Here is a 24,955-nt window from a genome sequence, read left to right on the forward strand (position 1 = left end):
TGAGTCTGTGTCTTCTCTGATACCAAGCTTTGTCACGTCCCGAACCATGGCCTAGGCGTAACACGACACTCGGTACCTGACTGCATGTGACCAAGCGAGCCAATTGTATGGTTGGATCAACATGTTGTATACTGTAAGCTAGATGTAAATATATAACATGATGATCTACTAAGGAGTCTGACTGAAATATTATAGATGCGGAAAATATTGAAAGGTCTGCAAGTATAAACGAGTAGCCGATAAGGCTAGCACATAAAAGCCTGCTAATATCTGACTGGCTGGGTTATGGTCTACGAAGCCTCTAAAGAATACTGAAAATACTAACTGTTTACCGGGACAAGGTCCCCGGTATACCTTATTAATTGAAGTACTATAATGACTGAAAAAGGGAGGGATAATGCCCAGAAAGACTGGGGCTCACCAATAGCTGATATGAGATGTCCTAGCAAGCAGAGTCGTCAACCTGTAAATCATTACCTGCATCGCGAGATGCAAGCCCCGAGCAAAAAGGGACGTCAGTACATTTCAATTGCATTGGTATGTAAAACAACTGAAGGAAAGAACTGTAAATGTTGTAACTGAAACTGATAACTGATAATTGATAACTGATAACTAAACAAAACATAGGAAGTAAGGTTATGAATACTCCATCTTCTGAATGATGAACCAACTGTTTATCAGAATAAATAGACTGCCGCCTCAGGCCCAATATATATATATATATATATATATATATATATATATATATATATATATATATATATATATATATATGCATATACCTGTGGCCTCAGGCCCAAGTATACGTATACATAACTGCGGCCTCAGGCCCAAATACAGGTGTTCAACATTCAGGAACTTAGAATCAGGAACTGAGAATCATACTACAATACATCATACTAAAATACATGATATCGGAATAAAGAATAGGGCTAGATTGAGATGTGTATTCGAAATAAATTGATTTGTCATAATTGAAACTCATAGTATATCGAATGATTATGAAACTATGCCATCTAGCGAATAGAAGTTCTGCTACTATTCATAGAACTAGGCATAATTGCTTTTCGAGGAAACTAGTAATAGTCATAATGAATGGGACGTAGGGAGAATCATAGACATTCCCAAATGTAAAGGGTTAGACTAACATACCTTAATTTTGCCCTTTAGTGATACTACAATGATCCATAACACTAAGAACCTTCAATTTACAATAGCAACATCCAATGGAACAAATATTAGTAACGAATTACATAACTTAAGCCATTTAGGCATATTATCAAACACCTTGTACGCATAAATCTCTACATCATCACCATATATTTAGTTCATCCAACTACCATCATTCATCAACAATTTTTCCCACCATCATGATTAACCAATTTATAACTTCCAGCATCACATATATGACCATCCATCCACACCCAACCAACAAAGTTCCATTAAATAATCATCTATTCTATCTCTATAATAGCTATGTAATTAAATTGGGAATTTAATAGCTTCCAATCACCATACCAAGAGTTCTATTACTTATTCATACTCATATTCCCTTGATAAATCCATACATGTAAGTCTAAGTGTGTAGGATTACCTTTTTGGAAGAAATCTAACAAAAACCTCCTTTGAGTTCTTTAAGAAATTTCATGAAGATCTATATATGTTATGTGTAGATTTCATCAATACTAGTGTAAAAATGATGAAATTTCACACCAAAATAATGGGGATTGCTTACCTTGAAGAGGGTAGGAGTTGGTGCTCTTGAGTGGGTGAAGAAGAACCCCAAGGGTCGTCCAAATAGAATGGGTTAAATGAATCCCGAAATTTTGTTTATAAGCCCAGATTTCGGACGCGAACGTGGATGATTTGCATCCGAGCACTCCTCCGCTCAAGAGCTTGGATGTTATGGCAGCACTTAACTGCCATCCCCTCTTTTCAGACGCGGCCTCGGATGCTTCACATCCGCGAAGTCCTCCACCAACCTTTGGTAATTTGTTCATAACTTCTTGTAGGAAAGTCCAAATGATAAACGGTTTGAAGCGTTAGAAACTAGACTTAAAGACCTTTCATTTGATAGGTTTTTAATCATCTAACACCTGATATATCTGTATATATTTTCATCGAAAATATGGTCTTTTGCGCACTCATTTGGAATTTTAGTCTATCATGTAATTTTCCGACTTGGCTAAGACTTAGGTATCTCCTTGGACCCTAAATTACTTTTGATATGCCTCGTACACTTATTATCATAACAAATTGATTACCATCACGTTAATACTCATTTAATGCATCCACAACCGATTCAAATTTACTGGGTGTTACATTATCTCCCCCTTGGGATCATTCGTCCTCGAATGATTGTCCTTGCTGTATCTTCAGCTATCTCCGGACCTTAAATGGGTCTGGTGGGAAAATGAACATTCATTAACACTTTCATAGTAAACTAACTGAATACAAGATTACTGAACTAATGAGATACTAAACTAAATAGGTACTAGACTGAATGGCTACTAAACTGGCTAAACACTAAAAGACATGGAGATTGTTATATAAGGTCTGAGGGAGAAGGTTAGTTACCGTCTGGATACTCTTCTTGCTCTTCAAAGAGATGGGGATATCTAGACTTCATGTCTTCTTCGGCTTCCCACGTTGCCTCTTCAACCTTTTGATATCTCCAAAGCACTTTCACTGAAGCAATTTCCTTAGTTCTGAGCTTGCGGATTTTACGATCAAGGATAGCCACTGGAATATCTATGTAAGTCAGGCTATCTTTAACCCCTATAGTCTCCATAGGAACCATAAGAGAAGGGTTTACTATGAATTTCTTTAACATAGACATGTGAAACACTAGGCGTACAGCAGCAAATTCTTGTGGCAATTCTAACTCATAAGCCACCTGCCCAATCCTTTGCAGGATTCTATATGGACCAATATAGCGAGGACTAATCTTCCCCTTCTTCCCAAATCTCATAACGCCTTTGATAGGCGAAACTTTCAAAAACACCCAATCATCCACTTGAAATCTAGGTCTCTATGTCGCACGTCAGAATAGGACTTTTGGCGACTCTGAGTCGTCTTCAAATGCTCTTGAATCAAATTGACTTTCTCCATCGCCTGATAGACCAAATCGGGTCCTAAAAACTCTGTTTCGCCAACATCGAACCAACCAATTGATAATCTATACCTTCGCCCATAATACTAGAGTGATATCTGTTATTATAATCAAACTCAATTAGGGGTAGATGATCGTCCCAATTACCTTTAAAATCGATAACACACGCTCTTAACAAATCCTCAAGAGTCTAAATGGTGTGTTCCACCTGGCCATCTATCTGAGGATGAAAAGCGATGCTGAGGTTCACTCTTGTGCCCAACCCCTTCTGAAAAGATTTCCAAAAGTTCGCTGTGAACTGAGCACCATGATCTGAGATGATGGACAAATGAGTCCCATGTAATCGAACAATTTCTTGGATATACAACTTGGTATAATCCTCAGCTGAATCCATAGTCTTCACTGGCAAGAAGTGAGCTGACTTGGTAAGCCGGTTTACAACCACCCAAATCGAATCATGCTTCCAAAATGAGCAAGGTAGACCTATTATGAACTCCATGTTTATCATATCCCATTTTTAAATGGGAATTTCTATGCTCTAGGTTAAACCACTAGGCCTCTGGTGTTCGACTTTCACCTGCTGACAGTTTGGACACTTAGCCACAAAATCTGCTATGTTCTTTTTCATATCGTTCTACCAATAAATCTCCTTAAGATCATGATACATCTTTGTGGAACCTGGGTGAATAGAATACCTGGAATCGTGAGCTTCTGACATAATCCTCTCTCTGAGCCCATCTACGTCTGGAACGCATAGTCTGCCTTTGTACCTCAATGTGCCATCATTTATCCATTGTTCAAAAGTTGTAGTCTTGTGTTTGTAAATTCCCTCCTTCAGCTGCAATAAGTAGGGATCACCAAACTGCTTTTTCTTCACTTCGGATACTAAGGAGAATTCAGCCCTGTTCTGAAGAACAACGCCACCATCTTCGGAGTCCAAAAGTTGAATTCCTATACTTGCTAAGAGGTGGACTTCCTTCATCATATTTCACTTGTCTGCCTCAACATGAGCTAAGCTTCCGATAGGACGCCGATTGAGAGCATCGGCTACAACATTGGCCTTCCCCAGATGATAGAGGATATCAACATCATAATCTTTAAGCAATTCGAGACACCTACTCTAACGTATATTCAATTCTCTTTGCTTGAAGATGTACTGGAGGCTCTTGTGATCTGTAAAAATATCAACATGCACCCCATACAAATAACGGCACTAGATCTTAAGCGCAAACACCACAACTGCTAATTCAAGATTATGAGTCGGATAATTCTTCTCACGAGCCTTGAGTTGTCTCGATGCGTAGGTTATGAATTTACCATGCTACATTAATAAACACCACAGACCAACCCCCGAAGCATCACAATAAACAACGTACCCTTCAGTTCCTTCCGGCAGTGTCAAGATTGGAGCTGAAGTCAACCTCTTCTTTAACTCCTCGAAACTTTTCTCGCAAGCGTCCGACCATTGAAACTTGACATTCTTCTGAGTTAATCTAGTCAAAGGGGATGAGATAGAAGAAAATCCCTCTACGAAATGCCTATAATAGCCTGCTATACCTAAGAAACTTCTTATATCGGGCACTAAGGTGGGTCTAGGCCAATTCTTCACTACCTCTATTTTCTGAAAGTCTGCCTTCACGCCTTCCCCTGAGATGATGTGGCCCAAAAACATTACTGATTTCAGCTAGAATTCACACTTAGAAAATTTCACATATAGATTGTGATCCTACAATGTCTGTAACACAATTTTGAGATGTTCTGCATGGTCAATCTCACTACGGGAATAAATCAAGATGTCATCAATAAACACAATAATGAAACAATCAAGATAGGGCTTGAAGACCATATTCATAAGGTCCATGAAAGCTATTGGTGCATTCGTTAAACCAAATGACAATACGAAAAAGTCGAAATGCCCACACCGAGTCCTGAAAGTTGTTTTTGGAATATCGACTTCCTTAACCTTCAACTGATGGTATCCCGATCTGAGGTCAATCTTGGAACAACACTAGGCACCCTGAAGTTGATCAAATAAATCATCTATTCTAGGAAGAGGGTACTTGTTCTTGATAGTGACTTTATTCAACTGACGATAGTCAATGCACATGCACAAAGACCTATCCTTCTTTCGAACAAACAAGACCAATGCGCCCCAAGGTGAGACACTTGGCCTTATGAATCCCTTATCTAGAAGATCTTTCAACTGGACTTTTAGCTCTTTCAACTCTGTCGGAGCCATTCTATAAGGTGGACTAGATATAGGCTTAGTGTCGGGGAGTAGATCAATTCCAAAGTCAATCTCTCTATCGGGAGTGACTCCGGGAAGATCTTCGGGAAACACTTCTGGGAACTCATTTACAATCGGTACTGACTAGAGAGTAGGAATCTGAGCATCTGCATTCTTAACCCGAATCAGGTGATAGATATATCCTTTGGAGATCATCTTTCTGGCTTTAAGATAGGAAATAAACCTACCCCTAGGTGTTACTGCATCACCCTTCCATTCTAAGACTAGTTCACCGGAAATTCAAAACTCACTATTTTGGTTCTACAACCCACCGTGTCATAACAAGACTCTAACCAATCCATGCCCATGATCACACCGAAGTCTACCATCTCCAATTCTATTAAGTATGCTACAGTAAGGCGATGATACACTTTAACTGGACATCCCCTATAGATACATCTTGCTATAACTGATTCTCCAACTAGAGGGGATACTTCAAAAGGTTCACACAACTGTTCTGGTTCTATCCCAAATTTCTTAGCAATATATGGAGTTAAATACAATAGGGTAGATCCCTGATCTATAAGAGCGTAGACATCAAACGTGAATATCGTTAGCATACCTGTGACAACATCTCCTCGAGCCTCCATATCCTAACGGTCTGCCAGGGTATACAAGTGGTTTCGACCACCGCCTGCATTACTAGACTTTGTTGCACCACACCATTGTTGGGCATGAGAGTTATGAGGGGCTGCTGAATTAGTGGACTGAGCTATATTGCCTCAACTGTTCTTCTTTGTTGATGGACAATCCCTCAAGAAACGGCCCTACTGACCACACTCAAAGCAACTATTTGTGCCCGAACAACACAACCCTGGGTGCCTCTTACCACACATGTTGCAAATAGGGAAACTAGGGACTCTGTAGCCCAGACTAGCCTGTGACTGTGAGTCTGCTGTTTTGAAATTCTGGTTTTTCTTGTTGAACTTTGACCTCTGAACTGGTGCACTAGCTGAAGATGGAGCAGGTCCTAAATTTGATTTCTTGAAAACTGGCGATTGCCTCCTGTTTGAGATTCCCCATGGTTGAAATTTCCTACAAACTTAGCTCTCTTGCTGAATTCCCTATCCTTCTCTCTCTGTAGCCGCTCTTCTTCCTTCAACCTGTCTTTGTTCCCTTGAATATAGGCAACCATCTTAGTGATGGTCATGTCATTATTCTGAGCAGTTATATTAGCATCAGCAAACAAGTCATCTGAAAGCCCCAAAACAAACCGCCTAACTCTGGCCCTCATATCACGTACCATTTTCGGAGCATACTTAGCCAGAGAGACGAACTTGAGGTAGTACTCATTCACACTCATATCATTCTGTTTTTGTCTCTCAAACTCCAAAGCCTTAGCTTCCAAGACCTAAATGGGTAGAAAATGCTGAAGAAATGCATATGTAAACTCCTTCCAAGCTGCAGAAGCCGCATCCTCCCCTCAGGACTCTTCCCATGTTTCATACCAAGTGCTGGCAACATGCTTCAACTGGTACGCAGCAAGCTCTGCGGCCTCAGTGTCTGTAGCATGCATCAATCAAAATATCTTCTGAACCTCATCAATGAAGTTTTGTGGATCCTCGTCTTTTTGGCCCTATGAATATTGGAGGTTTCATGTTGAGGAATTCCCTAGACCTGGAACTACCCATCTCATGAACAGAACTTGTTCCCTGCCTTTGAGACTGGGTAGCCATAATCTGGGTGAGCAACTGGATAGCTCCCCTGACATCCATGTCTGAAGCAGTGGGCACTGAGCCCGATGCAACCCCCGGGGCCAGAGTCTCCTCCTCTTGAACAACATTAGTCATCCCTGGCTAGTAGTTGAGGCCCTCCTAGTGTACTTTCTCTTTGCAGACATTTTTCTGAAATATTCAATTCGCACGAGTTAGAAAGATTCCTAAAAGCATAGATCTAACTACATGATCTAGAGTACGAAAAAATGGAACAATCCTAGATGTCTTGGTGGTCAACTGTTTACACGTGTGGCGCACATACACATACACATAAAAGTGACCCTACTGGATGCGGATTCATAGACTCTCTAGGACTCCTGAACCTGGGCTGTGATACCAAGATTTGTCACGCCCCAAACCATGGCATGGGCATAACACGGCACTTGGTGCCTAACTGCATGTGACCAAGCGAACCATCTATATGGCTGGATCAACATGTGGTATAACTGTAAGTTAGATGTAAATATCATAGATGCGGAAAATGCTAAAAGGTTTGCAAGTATAAACGAGTAGCAGACATGGCTAACACATAAAAGCCTACTAATATCTGACTGGCTGGGTTATGGTCTACGAAGCCTCTAAAGAATACTTAAAATGCTAACTATTTACTGAGACAAGGTCCCCGGTATACCTTATTAACTGAAATACTGTAATGACTGAAAAAGGGGGGGATAATGCCCCAAAAGGCTAGGGCTCACCAATAGCTGATATGAGATGTCCTAGCAAGCAGAGTCGTCAACCGATAGATCGTTACCTGTATCTCAATATGCAGGCCCTGGGCAAAAAGGGATGTCAGTACATTTGAATTGTACTGGTATGTAAAACAACCGAAGGAAAGAACTGTAAATACTGTAACCGAAACTAATAACTGATAACTGAACTAAACATAGGAAGTAAGGTTATGAATACTCCCTCTTCTGAATGATGAACCAACTATTTATCAGAATAAATAGACTGCAGCCTCAGGCCCAATATATATATATATATGCACAAACTGCGGCCTTGGGACCAAGTATACGTATACATAACTGCGGCCTCAGGCCCAAATACAGGTGTTCAATATTCAGGAACTTAGAATCAGGAACTGAAAATCATACTACAATACATCATACTGAAATACATGATTCCAGAATAATGAATAGGGCTAAGTCGAGATGTGTATTCATAATAAGTTGATTTGTCACAATTGAAACTCATAGAATATCGAATGATTATGAAACTATGCCATCTAGAGAAAAGAAGTTCTGCTACTATTCATGGAACTAGGCATAATTAATTTCTGAGGAAACTAGTAATAGTCATAATGAATGGGACGTAAGGAGAATCATAGACATTCCCAAACGTAAAGAGTTAGCCTCACATACCTCTATTTTGCCCCTTAGTAATACTACAATGATCCACAACACTAAGAACTTTCAATCTACAATAGCAACATCTAATGGAACCAATATTAGTAACAAATTCTATAACTTAAGTCATTTAGGCATATTATCAAACACCTTGTAGGTATAAATTTCTACATCTCATCACCATATATTTAGTTCATCCAACTACTACCATTCATCAACAATTTATCTCACCATCATGATTAACCAATTTATAACTTTCAACATCACATATGTGACCATCCATCCACACCCAACCAACAAAGTTCCATTAAATAATCATCTATTCTATCTCTACAATAATTATGTAATTAAATTGGAAATTTAATGGCTTCCAATAACCATACCAAGAGTTCTATTACTTATTCATACTCATATCCCCTTAATAAATCCATACATGTAAGTCTAAGGGTGTAGGATTACCTTTATGGAAAAAATCTTACAAAAACCTCCTTTGAGTTCTTGAAGAAATTTCTTGAAGATCTATATATGTTATGTGTTGATTTCATCAATACTAGTATAGAAATAATGGAATTTCACACCAAGATAATGGGGATTGCTTATCTTGTAGAGGATAGGAGTTGGTTCTCTTGAGTGGGTGAAGACGAACCCCAAGGGTCGTCCAAATAGAATGGGAAAAATGAATCCCGAAATTGTGTTTATAAACCCAGATTTTAGACATAGACGTGGATACTTTGCATCCGAGCAGTCATCCACTCAGGAGCTTGGATGCTACGCGGATGATATGGTAGCACTTCACTGTCAGCCCCTCTTTTCGGATGCGACCTCGGATGTTTCGCATGCGTGAAGTCCTCTGCCAGCCTTTGGTAATTTGGTCATAACTTCTTGTAGGAAAGTCTAAATGACGAACGGTTTGAATAATTAGAAACTAGACTCAAATACCTTTCATTTGATAGGTGTTGAATCATATAAAACCTTATATGTCTGTATATATGCTCGTCGAAAATATGGTCGTGTGCGCACTCATTTGGAATTTTAGTCTATCATGTAATTTTCCGACTTGGCTAAGACTTAGGTATCTCCTTGGACCCTAAATCACTTATGATATGCATCGTACACTTATTATCATGACAAGTTGATTACCATTACGTTAATACTCATTTAATGCATCAACAACCGATTCAAATTTACCGGGTGTTACTAGGGTAATGATTGGGGCTTCCAATTGCATGGCTTTTGGGTGCCCAATATTTTGTTTTATAAGTTGATCCTCCATGGATATAGTATCTTTTTCGTGTTCTAGGGTGGAGGACATTTGTGCATTTCTGCTATCTTTAGATGCCATTTGGATGACATGTTTGGGGGTAGGATTGTTTTCATATCTAAAAGAGAGATTTTGTTCATTATTTTTGGTTAAAGAAGGGTTATTACCAATTTATTAGTTTTGTTGGTTAATAGGTGCGGTAAGGTTATTCTTAGTAGTGGGATTAATTTTGTCAACTAGTGTAATTTGTTGCATGTCACTATAATCCTTTTTATTTGGAGTAGGCACGTTAGTTTCCGGCATGTCAATGTCCACATTTGGAGTGGACATGTGTTCATTTGCATGGCTAATATTTATTTTTGTATTATTAATTTTTTTATGTGTTTTTTCTAAAACCATTTGCTCACTATCCAAGAGAGAGAAATTATTTTTTATTGGAATAGTGGTTTGTTCCTTAACCATGATGGCCGGATTCTTTGCACCATTTTTTTCTAGGGATTTTGTAGGATCTTTGGATTTATATTGTAACATTTGAGTATCAAAATACTTATTAGTATTAGCGTTGAACAATTTAACCAAGATACCTGAGCCATTGGTGTTCTTGATTGTATTGTTGCTGGATTGTTGATTACCTCTTACTCCTTGCTTTCTTCCTTTGATGAAAGTGACTGTTTTCCACTCCTCTTGTGGGTTTTCCATCTTTGTTGTAGGTTGTTCTTTAGCTGGATCCGTATTGTCTTTGATATTCTGTTTAATATAAATATATTGTCCTTATGTGTGGCCAAGTCTTCCACAATTTTTGCAAAGGAAGTTTTATCCCTCATAATGGATTTATTGCTTGTGGTGGCCAACATATAGGAAAGATTGGACTGGAATTTCAAGTGAAAGTTCCACACAAAGCCTTGCATAACGGCCCCTTAGCGTGGTTGATGTACAATCACCAATTTTTAGTAGGTGTCCAATTGCATTTCCAATCTTTTCCAGGATTTTACCATCATAAAATTCTGTTGACAATTGAGGAAGCCTAATCCATACTGCCGAGGTAGTTAATTTTTCTTTTGTGGCCACAAAATTTGGCTTCCACCTTGCAATGAAAAGAAAGTGACCATTGATGAACCACGATCCTTGATGAATAACCTTTTCCTTATGCACGTTTTTTTTTAATTTGATTATGTAATAGTCTTCTCCAAGTTCAATTAGTGAGAAGTCCTCCGTTGGCCGTCATAATTCTTGAATCTTCTTTTTTAAGTAGTGGTGTAACATACGTTTTCCCACTAGCTTCACATTGATAGAACATTTCCAGGGCTCATAAATTCGTTGCCTATCTTCCTCTGTTAACGAGATAATTTTAATGCCTCGGGTGTTAAATATCATTGAATGCTCGAACGCTCCTTCTTCTGAGGGAGTTTCTGACAGTTCCATGTTGGACTGATTCACATTTGGTGCAAAGGTCATTGGATTAGAGGTTGTTAATATATCTTTGAAGGATGTTTTTCTCTAGGCTATTTTGTATGGACTTATCAAGTTCAATGTCTGAAGGTTTGGGTGGTATTGTGTTTGGAGTTTCATAGAGTTGGGGATTTATTTTTTGAGAGAGAAACTCTTATCCGAAAGACTTTTTAATTTCATTTGTTTTCAAGTAAGGCATGAATCATTCAATTTGGTTCTAAGTGAACAATTTATGCCGTGAATTTGCCTCAATTTTCAGATTAATGTATTTTAATTTTGCCTTACTTAAACTTTAATATTGCAAGATGATCGTTGTTTGCTTGATTAGAAGGGAACACAATTTTTATTTTAGAAAATTGTACATGATATATCAATTTAAAATATATGCCTTCAATATTGCATCAAATTATATTTCTAATTAATATGTTTCTTATATATATATATATATATATATATATATATATATATATATATATACCTTCAAAATATATTCAGTAGTAATTAACCCAACAGAACTCTTCCTCCTTTTTCTTCACCTGCTAATGTTTTAGTATTCAACATATAATATAACAGTTACTTTGATGACTTTAAGGTGGAGGCTTCTAATAACACACACGGCAATACACAAATGTGTGTGTATATGTGAATCTAATTTATTAAATCTAAAGGTCTTCTATTGTTTGGTTGTGATTGCATATACACAGGGCGGGAGCTAGGTGGACAGACGGTATAGCGGAACCCTTTTCATCGAAAATTACAATATATATATGGCTAATCTTTTTTTTTTTTGTATAAATATTAAATGTTGAACCTCTTAACTTGTTCAATATTTACCCGCAAAATGCTACAGTTGAATTTATACGTGGTTTCTAGACAAGTGAACTAATTTGATCCTGAAAATAATGAAATAACTGAAGAAATATATAATACTTAGCCTTAAAATGTAGTTGAAATAACAGAATTGGCGAATCCGGGAACAAGATTTTTGGGCACAACAATGATGAGATCAAAAGGAAGAAAGCTAAATTGTATTAAGCTTTGTATAGAATGTAGTATCAATTAGCCAGGAAAATTGTGTCGTTTACAATGATAGTTGAGCTCTCTATTTATAGTTGTGTCTAGGGAAGGAAGTCCTAGGATCGTGTCCTCCTTTAATGCCAATTATAAGGGCCATTGATGAAGGTGTAACGGTAGAAATAAATGCCAAATTTTTTGTAACGGGATGTTGTTCTTAATGCTGCAGAATATTCTCTATTAAATGCTACCGGACGCAAAGTATTTAATACACCTTTATTAACATTCTCTTCCGGTGACAAGCGAAATAGTTGCGTTCGGTGACTGGCTCCACGTGTCTTTCCTTTAGATGACGACGTGCCATATCATATTTTTTCTATACAGACTGCTTTTCGGTGACACAATTTTGTGTTATTGGGAAGTTGGTAAAAATACTTCTTTTGGCGGGAATTACTATAATTCTCTTTGCAGGCTTCTGACAGTTGATTAGACGCACGTCTCTCTACATTTAATGCCCCCAACACTCGTCATCCCATGATTCAGCACAACATTTGCCATTTATCGAGATAATCATGACCATGAATTTAGCCGACAAAATGTTACTTATACGCATCACCCTTTTCCTATGTACCCCATAATTTCTTAAACTTCTAACTTGCATCTTTTGTTTTCCATCTTTTCCTTAATTCTCTTCGAACCAAAACCTTTCTCCTTCTTCTTATTCAATGGCTTCTTCTTCCAAGTGTGCTGGTTTTTCAAAGAAAAAGAACAAGGCTGAGGACTCTGCTCCTTCAACGGTAGGTTCCATCATCCTCCGAAGTCTTAACATCACAAAATATTTCGAAGAGAAATTCCCGACTGCTAACCCTCGTTCATGGGCTGTCAGTAGGTATCCTTCATCAATTCGCTCTTCCAGTATTCCTACTATGAAGGAAGACTGTCGCTGCCATGAGTTGGACATCATTGCTCCTGAGCTATTGGAGCGAGTGACCCTTCCCAGGGAAGGTTTTACATATTTTTACACGTATTCCTTTACTTTGGGTGTGTTTTCTTTGAGTGGAGAGCTTGATTCCGTGATTGCATAGTTTTGTCTTCGTTACCAAGTATGATTAGCACAAGTTATCCCTTCAGTGTGGAGAACGGTTGCCTGCCTTCGACGCCTATTCCAGGAAATTGGAGAAGGGGAGCAATGATGTTAATCATCCATACTAGCCCTTCAGAGGTTTATGATGAATCTTTACTCCCCAAAGATTTTCCGGAGAGAAGGGGAGGGTATGATAAACCTCTGTAAACGTGGTCATCATACTCTGTTGACTAGTATGGATGATGATAACAATCGTGGGTGGACAGAATAGTTCATTACAATTGCCACCAATAATACCATTCCGACAATGGCATCATCCTTTTCGGTAGCTTGGAATTGCACTCGTAAGACCTCTAATTTGTATATTTTCTTTCGCTAAATATTCTTTTATGCCTATATTGATTCTTCATCCTTCGTATATTTAAGCAACTCGATGGATCCCACCGGCGGTGAAAGGCCTGGACTGGTGGGTTCAGAAGATCTTGGACGTTACGACACTCGAAACTCGCTTGTGGAAAGAACTGGCCCTTAAATACGGGTGGAAGGCCAAAAATCATGGTAATTCAAACTCACCCTATTTTAAATTTTTGATGTGAAGAACTTGACTAATTTCTTCAATCTTTTTCTTGAAATCAGGTCTACATGCAGGTTCAGTTATTGTCCTCAAGTAGAACGTTTTAGCTGATCCTGCTGATGCGGCGAGGCTACTTCAGGAGGCGCTCACTCGAGCAGGTGTCTCCAGTCCTACTTCAGGCACAAGTGTTTCATTATGGAGTCCCCGGCCAAAGAACAAGCAACCAAAGAGAAGGCGTTCTTCTGCGGCCGAGGAAAAGAATAAGAAGGCGAAGACTATTGCCCCCGTGTCATCTCCAGAAGTCATGATCAATAGCCCTCCTCCTGGGCCGGTATAGATATCATGGTGATTGATGATGATGGATAAGCTAGTGATGATGGGGCTTCTCTACACAGAAGGTGACGTTTATCATCAACTCAACAGAATGCTCCATCTGCTGAGTTAATTATTCCAACCGAGGACGACATCACAACGCTCTGGGGGAGTTTGATTTGGTAGAAAATGCCAACTCGCTCTACCGAGGACGACGTCTCAGAGCTCTAGGGGGAACATCCATCTACCAGTATTGCATTTGATGCAGCTACTTCTCATCCTTCGACTCTATCATCTTTATCTCCATCCTCACCAACACAAGTAACTGCTACATCACTTCCATCTTCATCAAATATTCCACTAGAAAATTGCTACATCATTTTCGCCGGCCGTACATGATCGTGAAGAGGGTGTTCCTCTTCCCCAGTCCCCAGTTCATGGGAATTCGGGCCAAAATTAAGCTTCCCCTTCTGAAGATCCATAGAGGAGGAGGAATGTTACTATTTCAGTCTCTACCAGCTGCAATCTGCTTTTTCGCTCGGTGGTGCTTGCTAACTATCTGAAGCCTCTGGCTTCAGATAAAGATTGGGAAAAGGCTCGAGAGTGCATGTTGAACAATTCCATGCATAATGCCGCAACGGCACGGTTCTTTCTTTGTAATTTCTTCTACCTTTGCATGAATATATTCTAAGTTTTTCTTCTCTTGCTTTGTAGGCCATCTTTCTTACTTCGGAGGTCTTCAGAAGCTGATTCGCGAGAAAGAGGAACTTACTGTGAGCACGTGATTTTTGCCCTATATATGAATAATTCCCAAAAATTCAAACAAAATAATTTTCTTTATTTTTACAATTTTTGTGAATTTTGGTGTCATTTTGTGTTAATTGTTTGCATTTTATTTATGCATTTCTATTCATATGAAAATACGAAAAAAATGCATTTGGCATTTGCATTTAGGATTTAACTTCATATTTTAGGATTAATTAGGGGTTAATTTGTTTTAGAACAAAACATAAAGAAAATAACAAAATGGTCTGTTTTGCATTTTTAGTTTAAATTTGTATTAGTTTGCATTTTTTAAGGAATTAATTAAGTAATATATTTTTTAATGTAATTTGATTGTGAGTTTTTATTTCAGCATTTTTGATAAAAATCAGAAAATATATAAAATGAAAAAAAAAATACAAAACAAGGAAAAGAGAAAAAGAAAATAAGTCAAATAAAAGAAATGAAAACAATGAAAGAGGCCAGCCCAAATCCTTTAATTCCCAATCCGGCCCAAGTCACGCCCCATTAGCCCAGCTATGCCCAACCTGGTCCGGTCCCAAGAGGAGCCAAACGACGCCGTTTCTCAGTGCGTCAGATCTCATCTGTCGAGGTTGTTAGATCGAACGGTCCAGAAGCCCCCACTCTTTAATATATATATATGTCTGAAATGTTACCTCCCCCCCCCCAGTCCCTCGTCTTCCTCACCCTACCTCTCCTCTCAAACCCTAATCCAAGCCGCCACCAAACCCCTCGCCGCCGACAAACGATTTCCATGCCAAAAAGCCCCAAATTAACACCATAGATTCCCCATGAATCCCTCTTTCCATCCCTACCATTGGTTTCACTCGAATATTGCCGGAGCTCGTCGAATCTCCGATTGAAGTTTTCCGGCCAAGTCGCAAACTCACCCAAACCAGCCCAAAATCACACCACACCATCCCCAGACTTCCCTCAACCCAAATCCATGACCATCTTCATTCGAATCTCGGTGAAGCGGCTCGAATTTCAAATCTAAGAGTTTCCGACCAAAACCCTAACCCAAAATCTTTGTGATTTTAGACCGTAATATCCTTAACCATGTGTTCTCTTGTAAAAACACATGGTTAGGGATGTTATGTGTCAAAAATCTGGAAAGATTCGGACGTCAGCGACTGGCCGGAGTTTTTCGTGCTTCAGTGAGTTTTCTTGTTTCATTCTTTTACTTTCATTTTTCTTTTCCTTTTTGCCTTTCTGCATGAGTGAAGTTTAGTTACAATTTTTTATTTTGATTTCGGTAAGTGTCTTGTTAATCTTGTGTTTATTTTGTGTATTAGTATAGTTTAATTTTCTTTCTTTTAGCTCTTCGTTCCATTTGTGTTAGTCAGAAAGTTTTTCTATCTCTAGTTCTAATTTGGTTTGATTCACGCTTTGTTTAGTAATCGATCATAGTTTTAATTTTAGAATCGTCTTAATCGATTAGTTTTGGGTCGATACAATTCTGTCTGTTAACTGTTAGCTATAGGTTTAGGTTAATGTTGATTCTTTCTTCTGTTTAGATTTTGAATACTTATTTAATATTGGGTCATTGGTATAATTAGACTGACATGTGTCCTGTTTATATGAAGTTGGATTTGGAAGTCGTTTGAGACTGATTTCAGGTAGTATTAATTGTTTGTTCAATTTTAGTAGTAATTGAAATAGTGTTTAAGATAGTCTGTTTGGATATAGCTGAATAATTAATTTGTTAGTTAACTTCAGCTAAGGGTAAATGGGTCTGGTGTAGCCAACTGAGGTTAGTAATTTTAAGAGGTAATAAGGGTAGTTTAGACATGGAAAAATGGTAGTTCTTTAAGGATTGGTAATTTCAAAACAGGGGTAAGGGTAGTAGAGGAATTGTCTAGCTAAAAGAGCACCCTAGGGCCTCTGTCATTCATTCCTGGGCTGTTGTGATACTGTTTTAAGTCCAAAATCGATCCTGTGTTGTTGGTTTCAACTGCTGATCGTTTGCTTGCCACTGCTGACTCCTTCTTCCTTTTATTTTGCTTCATTTCCAGGTACATGTTTGAACTCTCCCTGTTGTAATGACAAAATTGGAGTGAAATCAATGCTCATTTTAGAGTCAAATTCGACTCCTTTTGAACTGGTGATTGTCTATTTGGTGTAGTTTAGTGTATTGTTAGCTTAGTTTGTGCTTCAAGTAGGTGTAATTGGGAAATGTGTCAAGCTATTGCATTACCTGGAAACTTCATCTTGAGCATCTGAATTGGACAATCATTAATATTGTTTAATTTGGTTGAATAGCAGTAGAAGTTGAATCCCTGAATTGGAATGGCAGTATTCATATCAGCTGTTAGTAATTCCGATCATAATTATTAATTAGTCTTCTAGTTTGAGTAACATTTTCCCATCATGCCCCTTCATGGTTGTGATTTGAGCTCGACGTTGGCTTCATAGCCAGTTGTTGTAGTCATTCAGGTTGGGATTTGATCCTAGACTTTGGCATCACAGTTGCTTGAGTTGCCCTTTATGTCCACTGGGCTGTCGGTTTCCATTTGGGCCTGGATGCGTTATTAGGCAGCCCAGGTCGGTCGCGGTCGAGTGATGACTTGAATTGGGCCTGGGGGCATTAATAGATTGAAGCAACTAGTTAAACAGAATGGCGCCCCGAGGACTCGATCCCTGGACTTCACAGATATCTGTCGTTGGGTTCGAATTTTGGGACAGCATCAGGCCCAATGCCTGTAGTTGCGGGAGTTTGAGCTCACAGCATATGCGTTATGTGATTTGGGCCCTCTGGGCTCAAGACCAATTTTCTCTGTATTTTTATTTGATGTTTGAACTCGGGCTTGAAAGTCATAGCCTTAAATAATGAGGATTCTTCGAGACAAATAAGTAGAAAAATATAGTTGCTTCTAAGTTGGCCTTTAAAATAAAATGAGATGAGTCTCGCCAAATAAACAAATAAATTGTGGGGTCCTCAACGATTGGTTATTAAAATAATTAAAATTTGGGAGGGATGTTTAGTGAATTTTACGGCCTTCCCCAAAATAATAATACGTTAGAATCTTTAGGCACGATTTAATTAAATTACTTTCTAACATTCGGGTGCGCATTGATGCGGCCCAAATCCAAATCTCGACGAAGTCGAAATGTGTCGACTACCACGGGTGCATTGATTGCGACGTGGTTCGAAATGCGTTTTCACGACGTCGCAATTCTTTTAGAATAAACAATGATAAAAAGCGGTTTACGAATAAAAGGCACATAAGCTAGCATGTATTAAAGTCAGATAAAATCAAATGCAACAGTTATGCGACCATGCTAGAACCACGGAACTCGGGAATGCCTAACACCTTCTCCCAGGTTAACAGAATTCCTTACTCGGATTTCTGGTTCGCAGACTGTAACAGAGTCATAAATTTCCTCGATTCGGGATTCAACCGGTGACTTGGGACACCATTAATATCCCAAGTGGCGACTCTGAATAGTTAATAATTAAATCTCGTTTCGATTGTCCTTTAATTGGAAAAACTCCTTTACGTGCCCTTGCAGGGTGTAGTAAAAAGGAGGTGTGACACTTACTTCTAAACGGAATCAGCTTTTGGCGGAACAGGACCAGACTGTCCTCTGCCTCTCGGAACTGGAAACCAAAGCCACTGAGGTCGTTGTTTTGGAGGATCGTTTGCAGCAAAGCGAGCAAGAGGTGGTAACCCTTAGCCAATAAATTAGCCCGCTATGGGTTAGATTTGACGAGGCCAAGCCTAAATGGCTGAAGTCCATGATGTTGTTCTTGCTGCAACCGAGTGTGAGGTTGCCGCTGCTGAAAAAGTGATTGAATTATAAGCAACCTTGGACTCCAAAATCAAAGCGCTTGCTGCAATGGAGACGAAGTGAACCCAGTTGGAATAGAAGTACAGAAAAACTGTTGAGCATAGTAGGATCTTTAGTTCAACTGTCCGCGACCTTGATATTAGCCTCAAATCCGTTAGGTCCGCCCGAAAAAGCCTCTTTGAGGAGGTAACCCAACTCAAGGAAAAACTCAAACGTCGAGCGGCTTCCCTCATTGTTGAAAAAACTTACGTCATGTACAGTATAAGGAGAAAAACCCTGGAAGAGGCCAAAGCAGGCATCCTTGACTTTGATGCCGAAATTTCTAGGGCCCGAGAGCTTGAGTTGGCTGCTAAAAATGAACTCCCGGTGCAGTCTGATGCTTCTAGTTCTTCTTGTTCCGGTTTAGAGTATTAGGGAACTAAAGAGGAATCGGAGGATGATGATGCTGAAGACCAAACTGGGGAAAAGGTCGAGCCATCGGCGCATCCACCTACTTCTCCCGAGGGCATAAACACTTCTCTTCCTCTGGGTTCTAGAGATGCTGCAGTTTAGCTTTTCTTTTCTTTTTCCCATTCTTGTATCCTTGCCATTTTTGGCACGTTTTTTGTAAATAAAGACACATTTTTGCTCAAGTATTTCTTGAGTCTTATCTTCGTTTGAATATCCATGCAAGTCTTTAATCTTTGCATTTGCTTAAGAATTTTGCGCACATTTTCATTTCGTGCTTTGCTATGCATAGTTTCGGATTTTCTTTGACGTACTTTGATTCCGAGCATTATCCCTTTTACATGAGGGTTTCTATAAGTGTTTCCACAAGTTTACTTTTTTGCGTATTTTGCCTTACGTCTTCGGGGGCATTTTTTCCACGAAGGCATTTTGATTTCGGGCATAAATTCTTCTGAAACCAACCCTTTAACGTGAGGGTTTAAATAAGAGAGGACCCTCTTATGTTTACGGTACTTTTGAAGAGGACATCGCATGTTAATTATGGCACTAGCATTTGAAGTACTTTTTTAACTTTCAAATAACAAAGTTAGTTCATCGTTCAGACAAGAAACAAGATAAAAACAAAAGGATTTCATTTAATTTAATTCCTTCTATTTTCAACAGTACGAAAGCATTTGTTATGCTAAAACGAAATTGCCAGTCCCAATGACATAGTTATGTTTCCAGATTTTTGTTCCCTGTTGACGTGGCTGTTATTGATGGCGTATACAAATCCCCCTAGTGTTCGAATGCGAATTGGAACACTGGAAGTCTTGTGCCTTCAAAGATTCCACCAATGAATTTCTAGATAATCCTTAACTCGGAAACACACCTTACTTCCCCTTAGGAATCCATGTTATCGGGAGAAGGACTATCCAACAATCCTCTAGTGGTTTGTGCTCGTGAACGGTCGGGTAACCTTTGTCCGATAGCAAACTTAACTTGCAGTGGGAATTTGCTATCGAGCCAAAGATTATCTAACCATCCTCAAGTGGAAACATGCTTGTTTGCCGTGCTTTCGAAGGTCTTATTACTGATGTCTTCGTAGTATGCTTTCTATCACTGCCTCATTAAAAACCTTGCCAGAAAAACCCAATTGGGACAAAAACTAAACGAAGGGAAAAAGAGTGCAACACATACTTTCCGCTCGGATAATGTTCATCAGCAATAATATCTTTTGAGGTATGCCACCTTCCGATTGATGGGAACCTTGTCTCCACTTTGGTTTTCCAAATCGTATGAACCTTTCTCGGTGACAGCTGGAATCCACTAGGGACCTTCCTACATCGGGCCCAGCTTTCTCCGTTGAGTTCCTGGGTATTCTGAGTTACTTTCCTCAAAACCGAATCTCCTATTTTGAAATAATGGAAATTGGCTCTCTAATTATAATATCGCTCCATTTTCTGCTTTTGAGCTGCCATTCTTACACGCACCAAGTCCCTGCGTCTTCGAGCAGCTCCAAGTTGATTAACATTGCTTCGTTGTTTGATTATTCATCTACCCTGAAATATCTCACTGTGGGTTCCCCCACTTCCACCGGGATTAAAGCTTTTGCACTGTATATAAGGGAGAAATGAGTCTCTCATGTGCTCGATTTGACCACTGTCCGGTAGGCCATAGAACTTCGGGCAATTCTTCAGGCCAATTGCCTTTTGCCGCTTCTAACCTTTTCTTGAGGTTTGGATAATCACTTCGATTGTTGACTCTGCTTGAACGTTTGCGCTTGGATTATAAGGTGAAGAGGTGATCATTTTTATCTTCAAATCTTCAAGAAAGTTTGTAATTTTTGCATCGATAAACTGTGGCCCATTGTCGCATGCTATCTACTTTGGTATTCTGAACCTGCAAATAAAATTTTCCCACAGGAAGTCGACCACATCGCGTTCTCCGTCTTCTTATAAGGACCTGTTTCCACCCATTTAGAAAAATAGTCAATCAAAACTAAAAGAAATCTTACCTTTAAAGGATCTGGCGGTAGCGGTCCGACTATGTCCATCCCCTATTTCATGAATAGCCACAGGGATAGAACTGAATGTAAGGGTTCTACCGGTTGATGTACTAGTAGTACGTAGCGTTGGAACATATCACATTTTCGTACAAAGTCTTTGGCATCTTGTTCCATGCGGGGCCAGTAATATCCTGCCCGAACTAATTTCAGCACCAAAGAATCTGCTCCCGAGTGGCTACGGCATATCCCTTCATAGACATCTCTCATGACATAATTGGCTTCTGACGCTTCTAAACACTGGGCCAACGGGCCTTGGAAGGATTTTATATACAATTGGCCTTTCCTGAAGCTATAACATGCAACTTTTGTGCTTAACGCTCGTGATACTATAGGGTCTTCGGGCAACTTCCCGTGCTCAAGATAGTCGATATTTCATTTCTCCAGTCCCAAACCAAACTAGCTAAATTCACCTCATAGTAAACATCTATATTCAGGACTGAATTCATCAGTTGCACTATCGTCCCAGATTCTGATCCCTTAATTTCTGTCAACGAGCCCACGTTTTCTAATGCATCTACTTCCGTGTTTTCCTCCCTCAAGATATGAGTAATTGACCAGTCCCGAAATTGTGCCAACAGAGCCTGAACCTTTACTACGTATTGTTGCATACGTTCCTATTTGGTGTCAAAGATCTCGTAGACCTGATTATCACCAACTGCGAATCACATTTGATTTCAATGAACTCGGAGTCAAGTTCCCGAGCTAGTTCGATCCCTACAATTAAAGCTTCGTACTCTGCTTCATTGTTAGTTAAAGGGATCGTTTTGATGGCTTGCCTTAGGGTTTCCCCGGTGGTGTGATTAAGACTATCCCGAGCCCGGACCCTTTTATATTGGAAGCTCCATCTATCCAAACCCCCGATGTCGATTCCATACCATTACTTCCTCCTTAGTTGCCAGGGGCAAAAGTCCCGGACTAAAATCGGCCACGAAGTCTGCCAAGACTTGCAACTTAAATGCAATCCTCGGTTTATATTCTATGTCGAACTCGCTCATTTCGACGTCCCATTTTGCCAACCTACCCGAGAGCTCGGGTTTATGAAGGAAATTTTGCAAAGGGAAAGTAATCACCACAGCTATCGGATGACACTGGAAGTAGGGCCTTAGCTTTCGAGCGGCAATTACGAGAGCTAAGGCCAGTTTTCTAAATGTGGGTAGCGAGTTTCTACTCTCGTTAAAATTTTGCTAACATAATAAATGGGAGATTGCGTACTTTCGTCCTCTCGGACTAAAACTGCACTTATTGCAACTTCTGAAACCACAAGGTAGACTAGCAATGTTTCACCTTCTTTTGGTTTTGAGAGCAACGGAGGGCTTGACAAGTAATTCTTCAAGTCCTTCAAGGCTTGCTGACATTCCAATGTCCATTCGAAATTATTCTTCTTTTTTAGTAGTGCGAAGAAGCGATGACAATTTTCCGACGATCGGAAATGAATATGCTCAATGCTGCTAATCTCCTTGTGAGCCTCTAGAATTCTTTTACATTTGACAATTGGTCCAGTATATCCTCTATGGCCTTGATTTTGTCGGGATTTACCTCAATTCCCCTTTGTGAGACCAGGAACTTACCAGACCTGACCCCGAACGCGCATTTCTTGGGGTTAAATTTCATGTTATGCTCCCTCAGGATGTCGAATGTTTCTTGCAAATGCTTAAGGTGGTCACCTGAATTCAAAGATTTAGCGAGCATATCATCTATATATACTTTCATAGTCTTTCCTATTTGTTTCTCGAACATCTTATTCACGAGTCGTTGATAAGTGACTCCGGCGTTTCTAACCCGAAAGCATCACATTGTAATAATATATATCGAAATTCGTTACAAACGAAGTCTTTTCCTGATCTTCTTGATTCATCTTGATTTGATTGTACCGAAAATAAGCATTGAGGAAACTAATGCCCAGTCGTGTCATCAATCATTTGATCGATATTTGGTAATGGGAACGAGTCTTTCGGGCACGCCTTATTAAGATCCTTATAGTCTACACACATGCGAAACTTATTGTTTTTCTTTAGAACTACTACTATATTAGCTAGCCAGTCCGGGTATCTTACCTCTCGGATTGAACCAATATTGAGTAAGAGTGTTGCCTCTTTTTTGAATAATTTATTCCTTCCTTCAGCAATAGAGCGCTTATTTTATCTTATCAGAGGTATGTTGGGATCCAAGCTTAACATGTGCACGATTGGGCTTTAGGTGTAGTCCTGTTCCCAAATGGAATTTCCTTTCTAGGAATTCTTCGAACAGCGCAACTTGTTCTAGTTCTTCCGACGTGGACTTCGTTGTGTCCGTCTCTTCTGGAACATGGAAATACATTGGTACCTGATACTATTCCGATTCCTCTGCCTCCGGGCTAACTTTATCTGATTTGGGGGCAGGTGCCGATTCCTATAATTGTTATGCCACACGCTCCTTTCCTTTGCTACTGGAGACTGAGATTGCATTCATCTCCCTTGTTGCCGGTTCCCTCGGGTGTCGGAAATTTCCACAATTGGTGATACGTTGAAGGCACAACTTTCGTTTCGTGTAACCATGGCCTTCCTAGGATAATACTCTACCCCATGTCTCAGTGTACAACTTTGAAAAGAGTTGTTTTCATTACTCCTTCAGTATTTGTGAGTAGCAAAATTTCTCCCCGGGTTGTCACGCTCTTAAGGTTGAATCCAGCGAGGAGCTTTGTTGCAGGAATAATACTTTTGGTAAGTTTGGTTTGCTCCAGTACTCTCCATTGTATGATATTAGCTGAACTTCCTGGATCCACTAGAACACGTTTAATCTTAAAATCTAATACATTTAAAGAAATTACTAGTACATCATTGTGTGAAAGCAGCAATCCGTCTGCAGCTTCCTCCGTAAAGGTGATATCGTCTTCTCGGAGCCTTTTACTATGAGTTATTGATACTTTCTTCTTCTTTGCTGCCGAAAAGGTGACCATATTAATACCATTCCCTCCGAAGATCATATTGATCATTTGGCGTAGGGGTTCTTCTCCTGCTTTCGAGGATTCTGCGTTGTCTCTGTTCCAACTATAATTGTTCTTAGCTCGGTCACTTAAGAACTCTCTGAGGTGATCATTCTTCAATAACATTTCCACTTCTTCCCGAAGGTGTCAGCAGTCCCCTATCCGGTGGCCGTTTGTCCCTTTGTATTCATACCATAAGTTGGGATCCCTCTATCCGGGATCAGATCTTATTGGTCTCGGGAACCGTGCCTCTTTGATGTTTCTCATGGCTGACACCAATTCCACTATATTGACGTTGAAGTTGTATCTCGATAACCTGGGTAAGAAAGATCCCGTGACCCTGATGTTTCTTTCTTCTGCAGCGATCCGTTTTTCTGACCGCGATTGGTCCTTTTGTTAACGGTAAACTTGTCTGTTGTCTAGAGGCTTTTACTACGGCCTTCAGTCTGCTCATAGGGTAGAAATCGGCCCCTCGGAGTTCGTCTATCTGTGTGGTAATCATCCTTTAACTTTTCTCCGTTATTCTCCCGTCCTTTGGTTGATAATGGAAAACCAACCTGATCATCTTCAATCCTTATTTTTTTACTCGTAGCAGTTGTGGACATCCACCCAAGTCATTGCTTGAAATTCAAGCAGGATTTTATTCAATTTTCGGTAAGCGTCTGAACTTCTCGGATTCAATCTTTTGGTGAATGCTTCAGCTGCCCATTCATCCGGAACAACCGGGAGCAACATTCTTTCCTTTTGGAATCGGGTAACGAACTCCC

At 39.6% G+C, this 24,955-nt stretch overlaps 1 protein-coding gene and 1 long non-coding RNA gene across 2 annotated transcripts; both read right to left on the minus strand.

Annotated features, from left to right (window-relative positions):
* Positions 1-335: 335 nt before the first annotated feature.
* On the minus strand, positions 336-10,422 carry LOC104242176 (uncharacterized). The gene is made up of 3 exons (XR_714927.1): positions 10,309-10,422; positions 7,813-7,889; positions 336-477 (listed from the first exon to the last, which is right to left on the minus strand). It is a non-coding gene; the product is annotated as an uncharacterized lncRNA (long non-coding RNA).
* A 13,370-nt stretch (positions 10,423-23,792) lies between these two features.
* On the minus strand, positions 23,793-24,314 carry LOC104242180 (uncharacterized). Its single transcript, XM_009797204.1, has one exon. It carries the CDS (start codon positions 24,312-24,314, stop codon positions 23,793-23,795), a length of 522 nt encoding a protein of 173 aa, XP_009795506.1.
* Between the last annotated feature and the right edge of the window lie 641 nt (positions 24,315-24,955).

The sequence above is a fragment of the Nicotiana sylvestris genome, chromosome 1 (assembly GCF_000393655.2).
Source record: "Nicotiana sylvestris chromosome 1, ASM39365v2, whole genome shotgun sequence".
Lineage (NCBI taxonomy): Eukaryota > Viridiplantae > Streptophyta > Magnoliopsida > Solanales > Solanaceae > Nicotiana > Nicotiana sylvestris.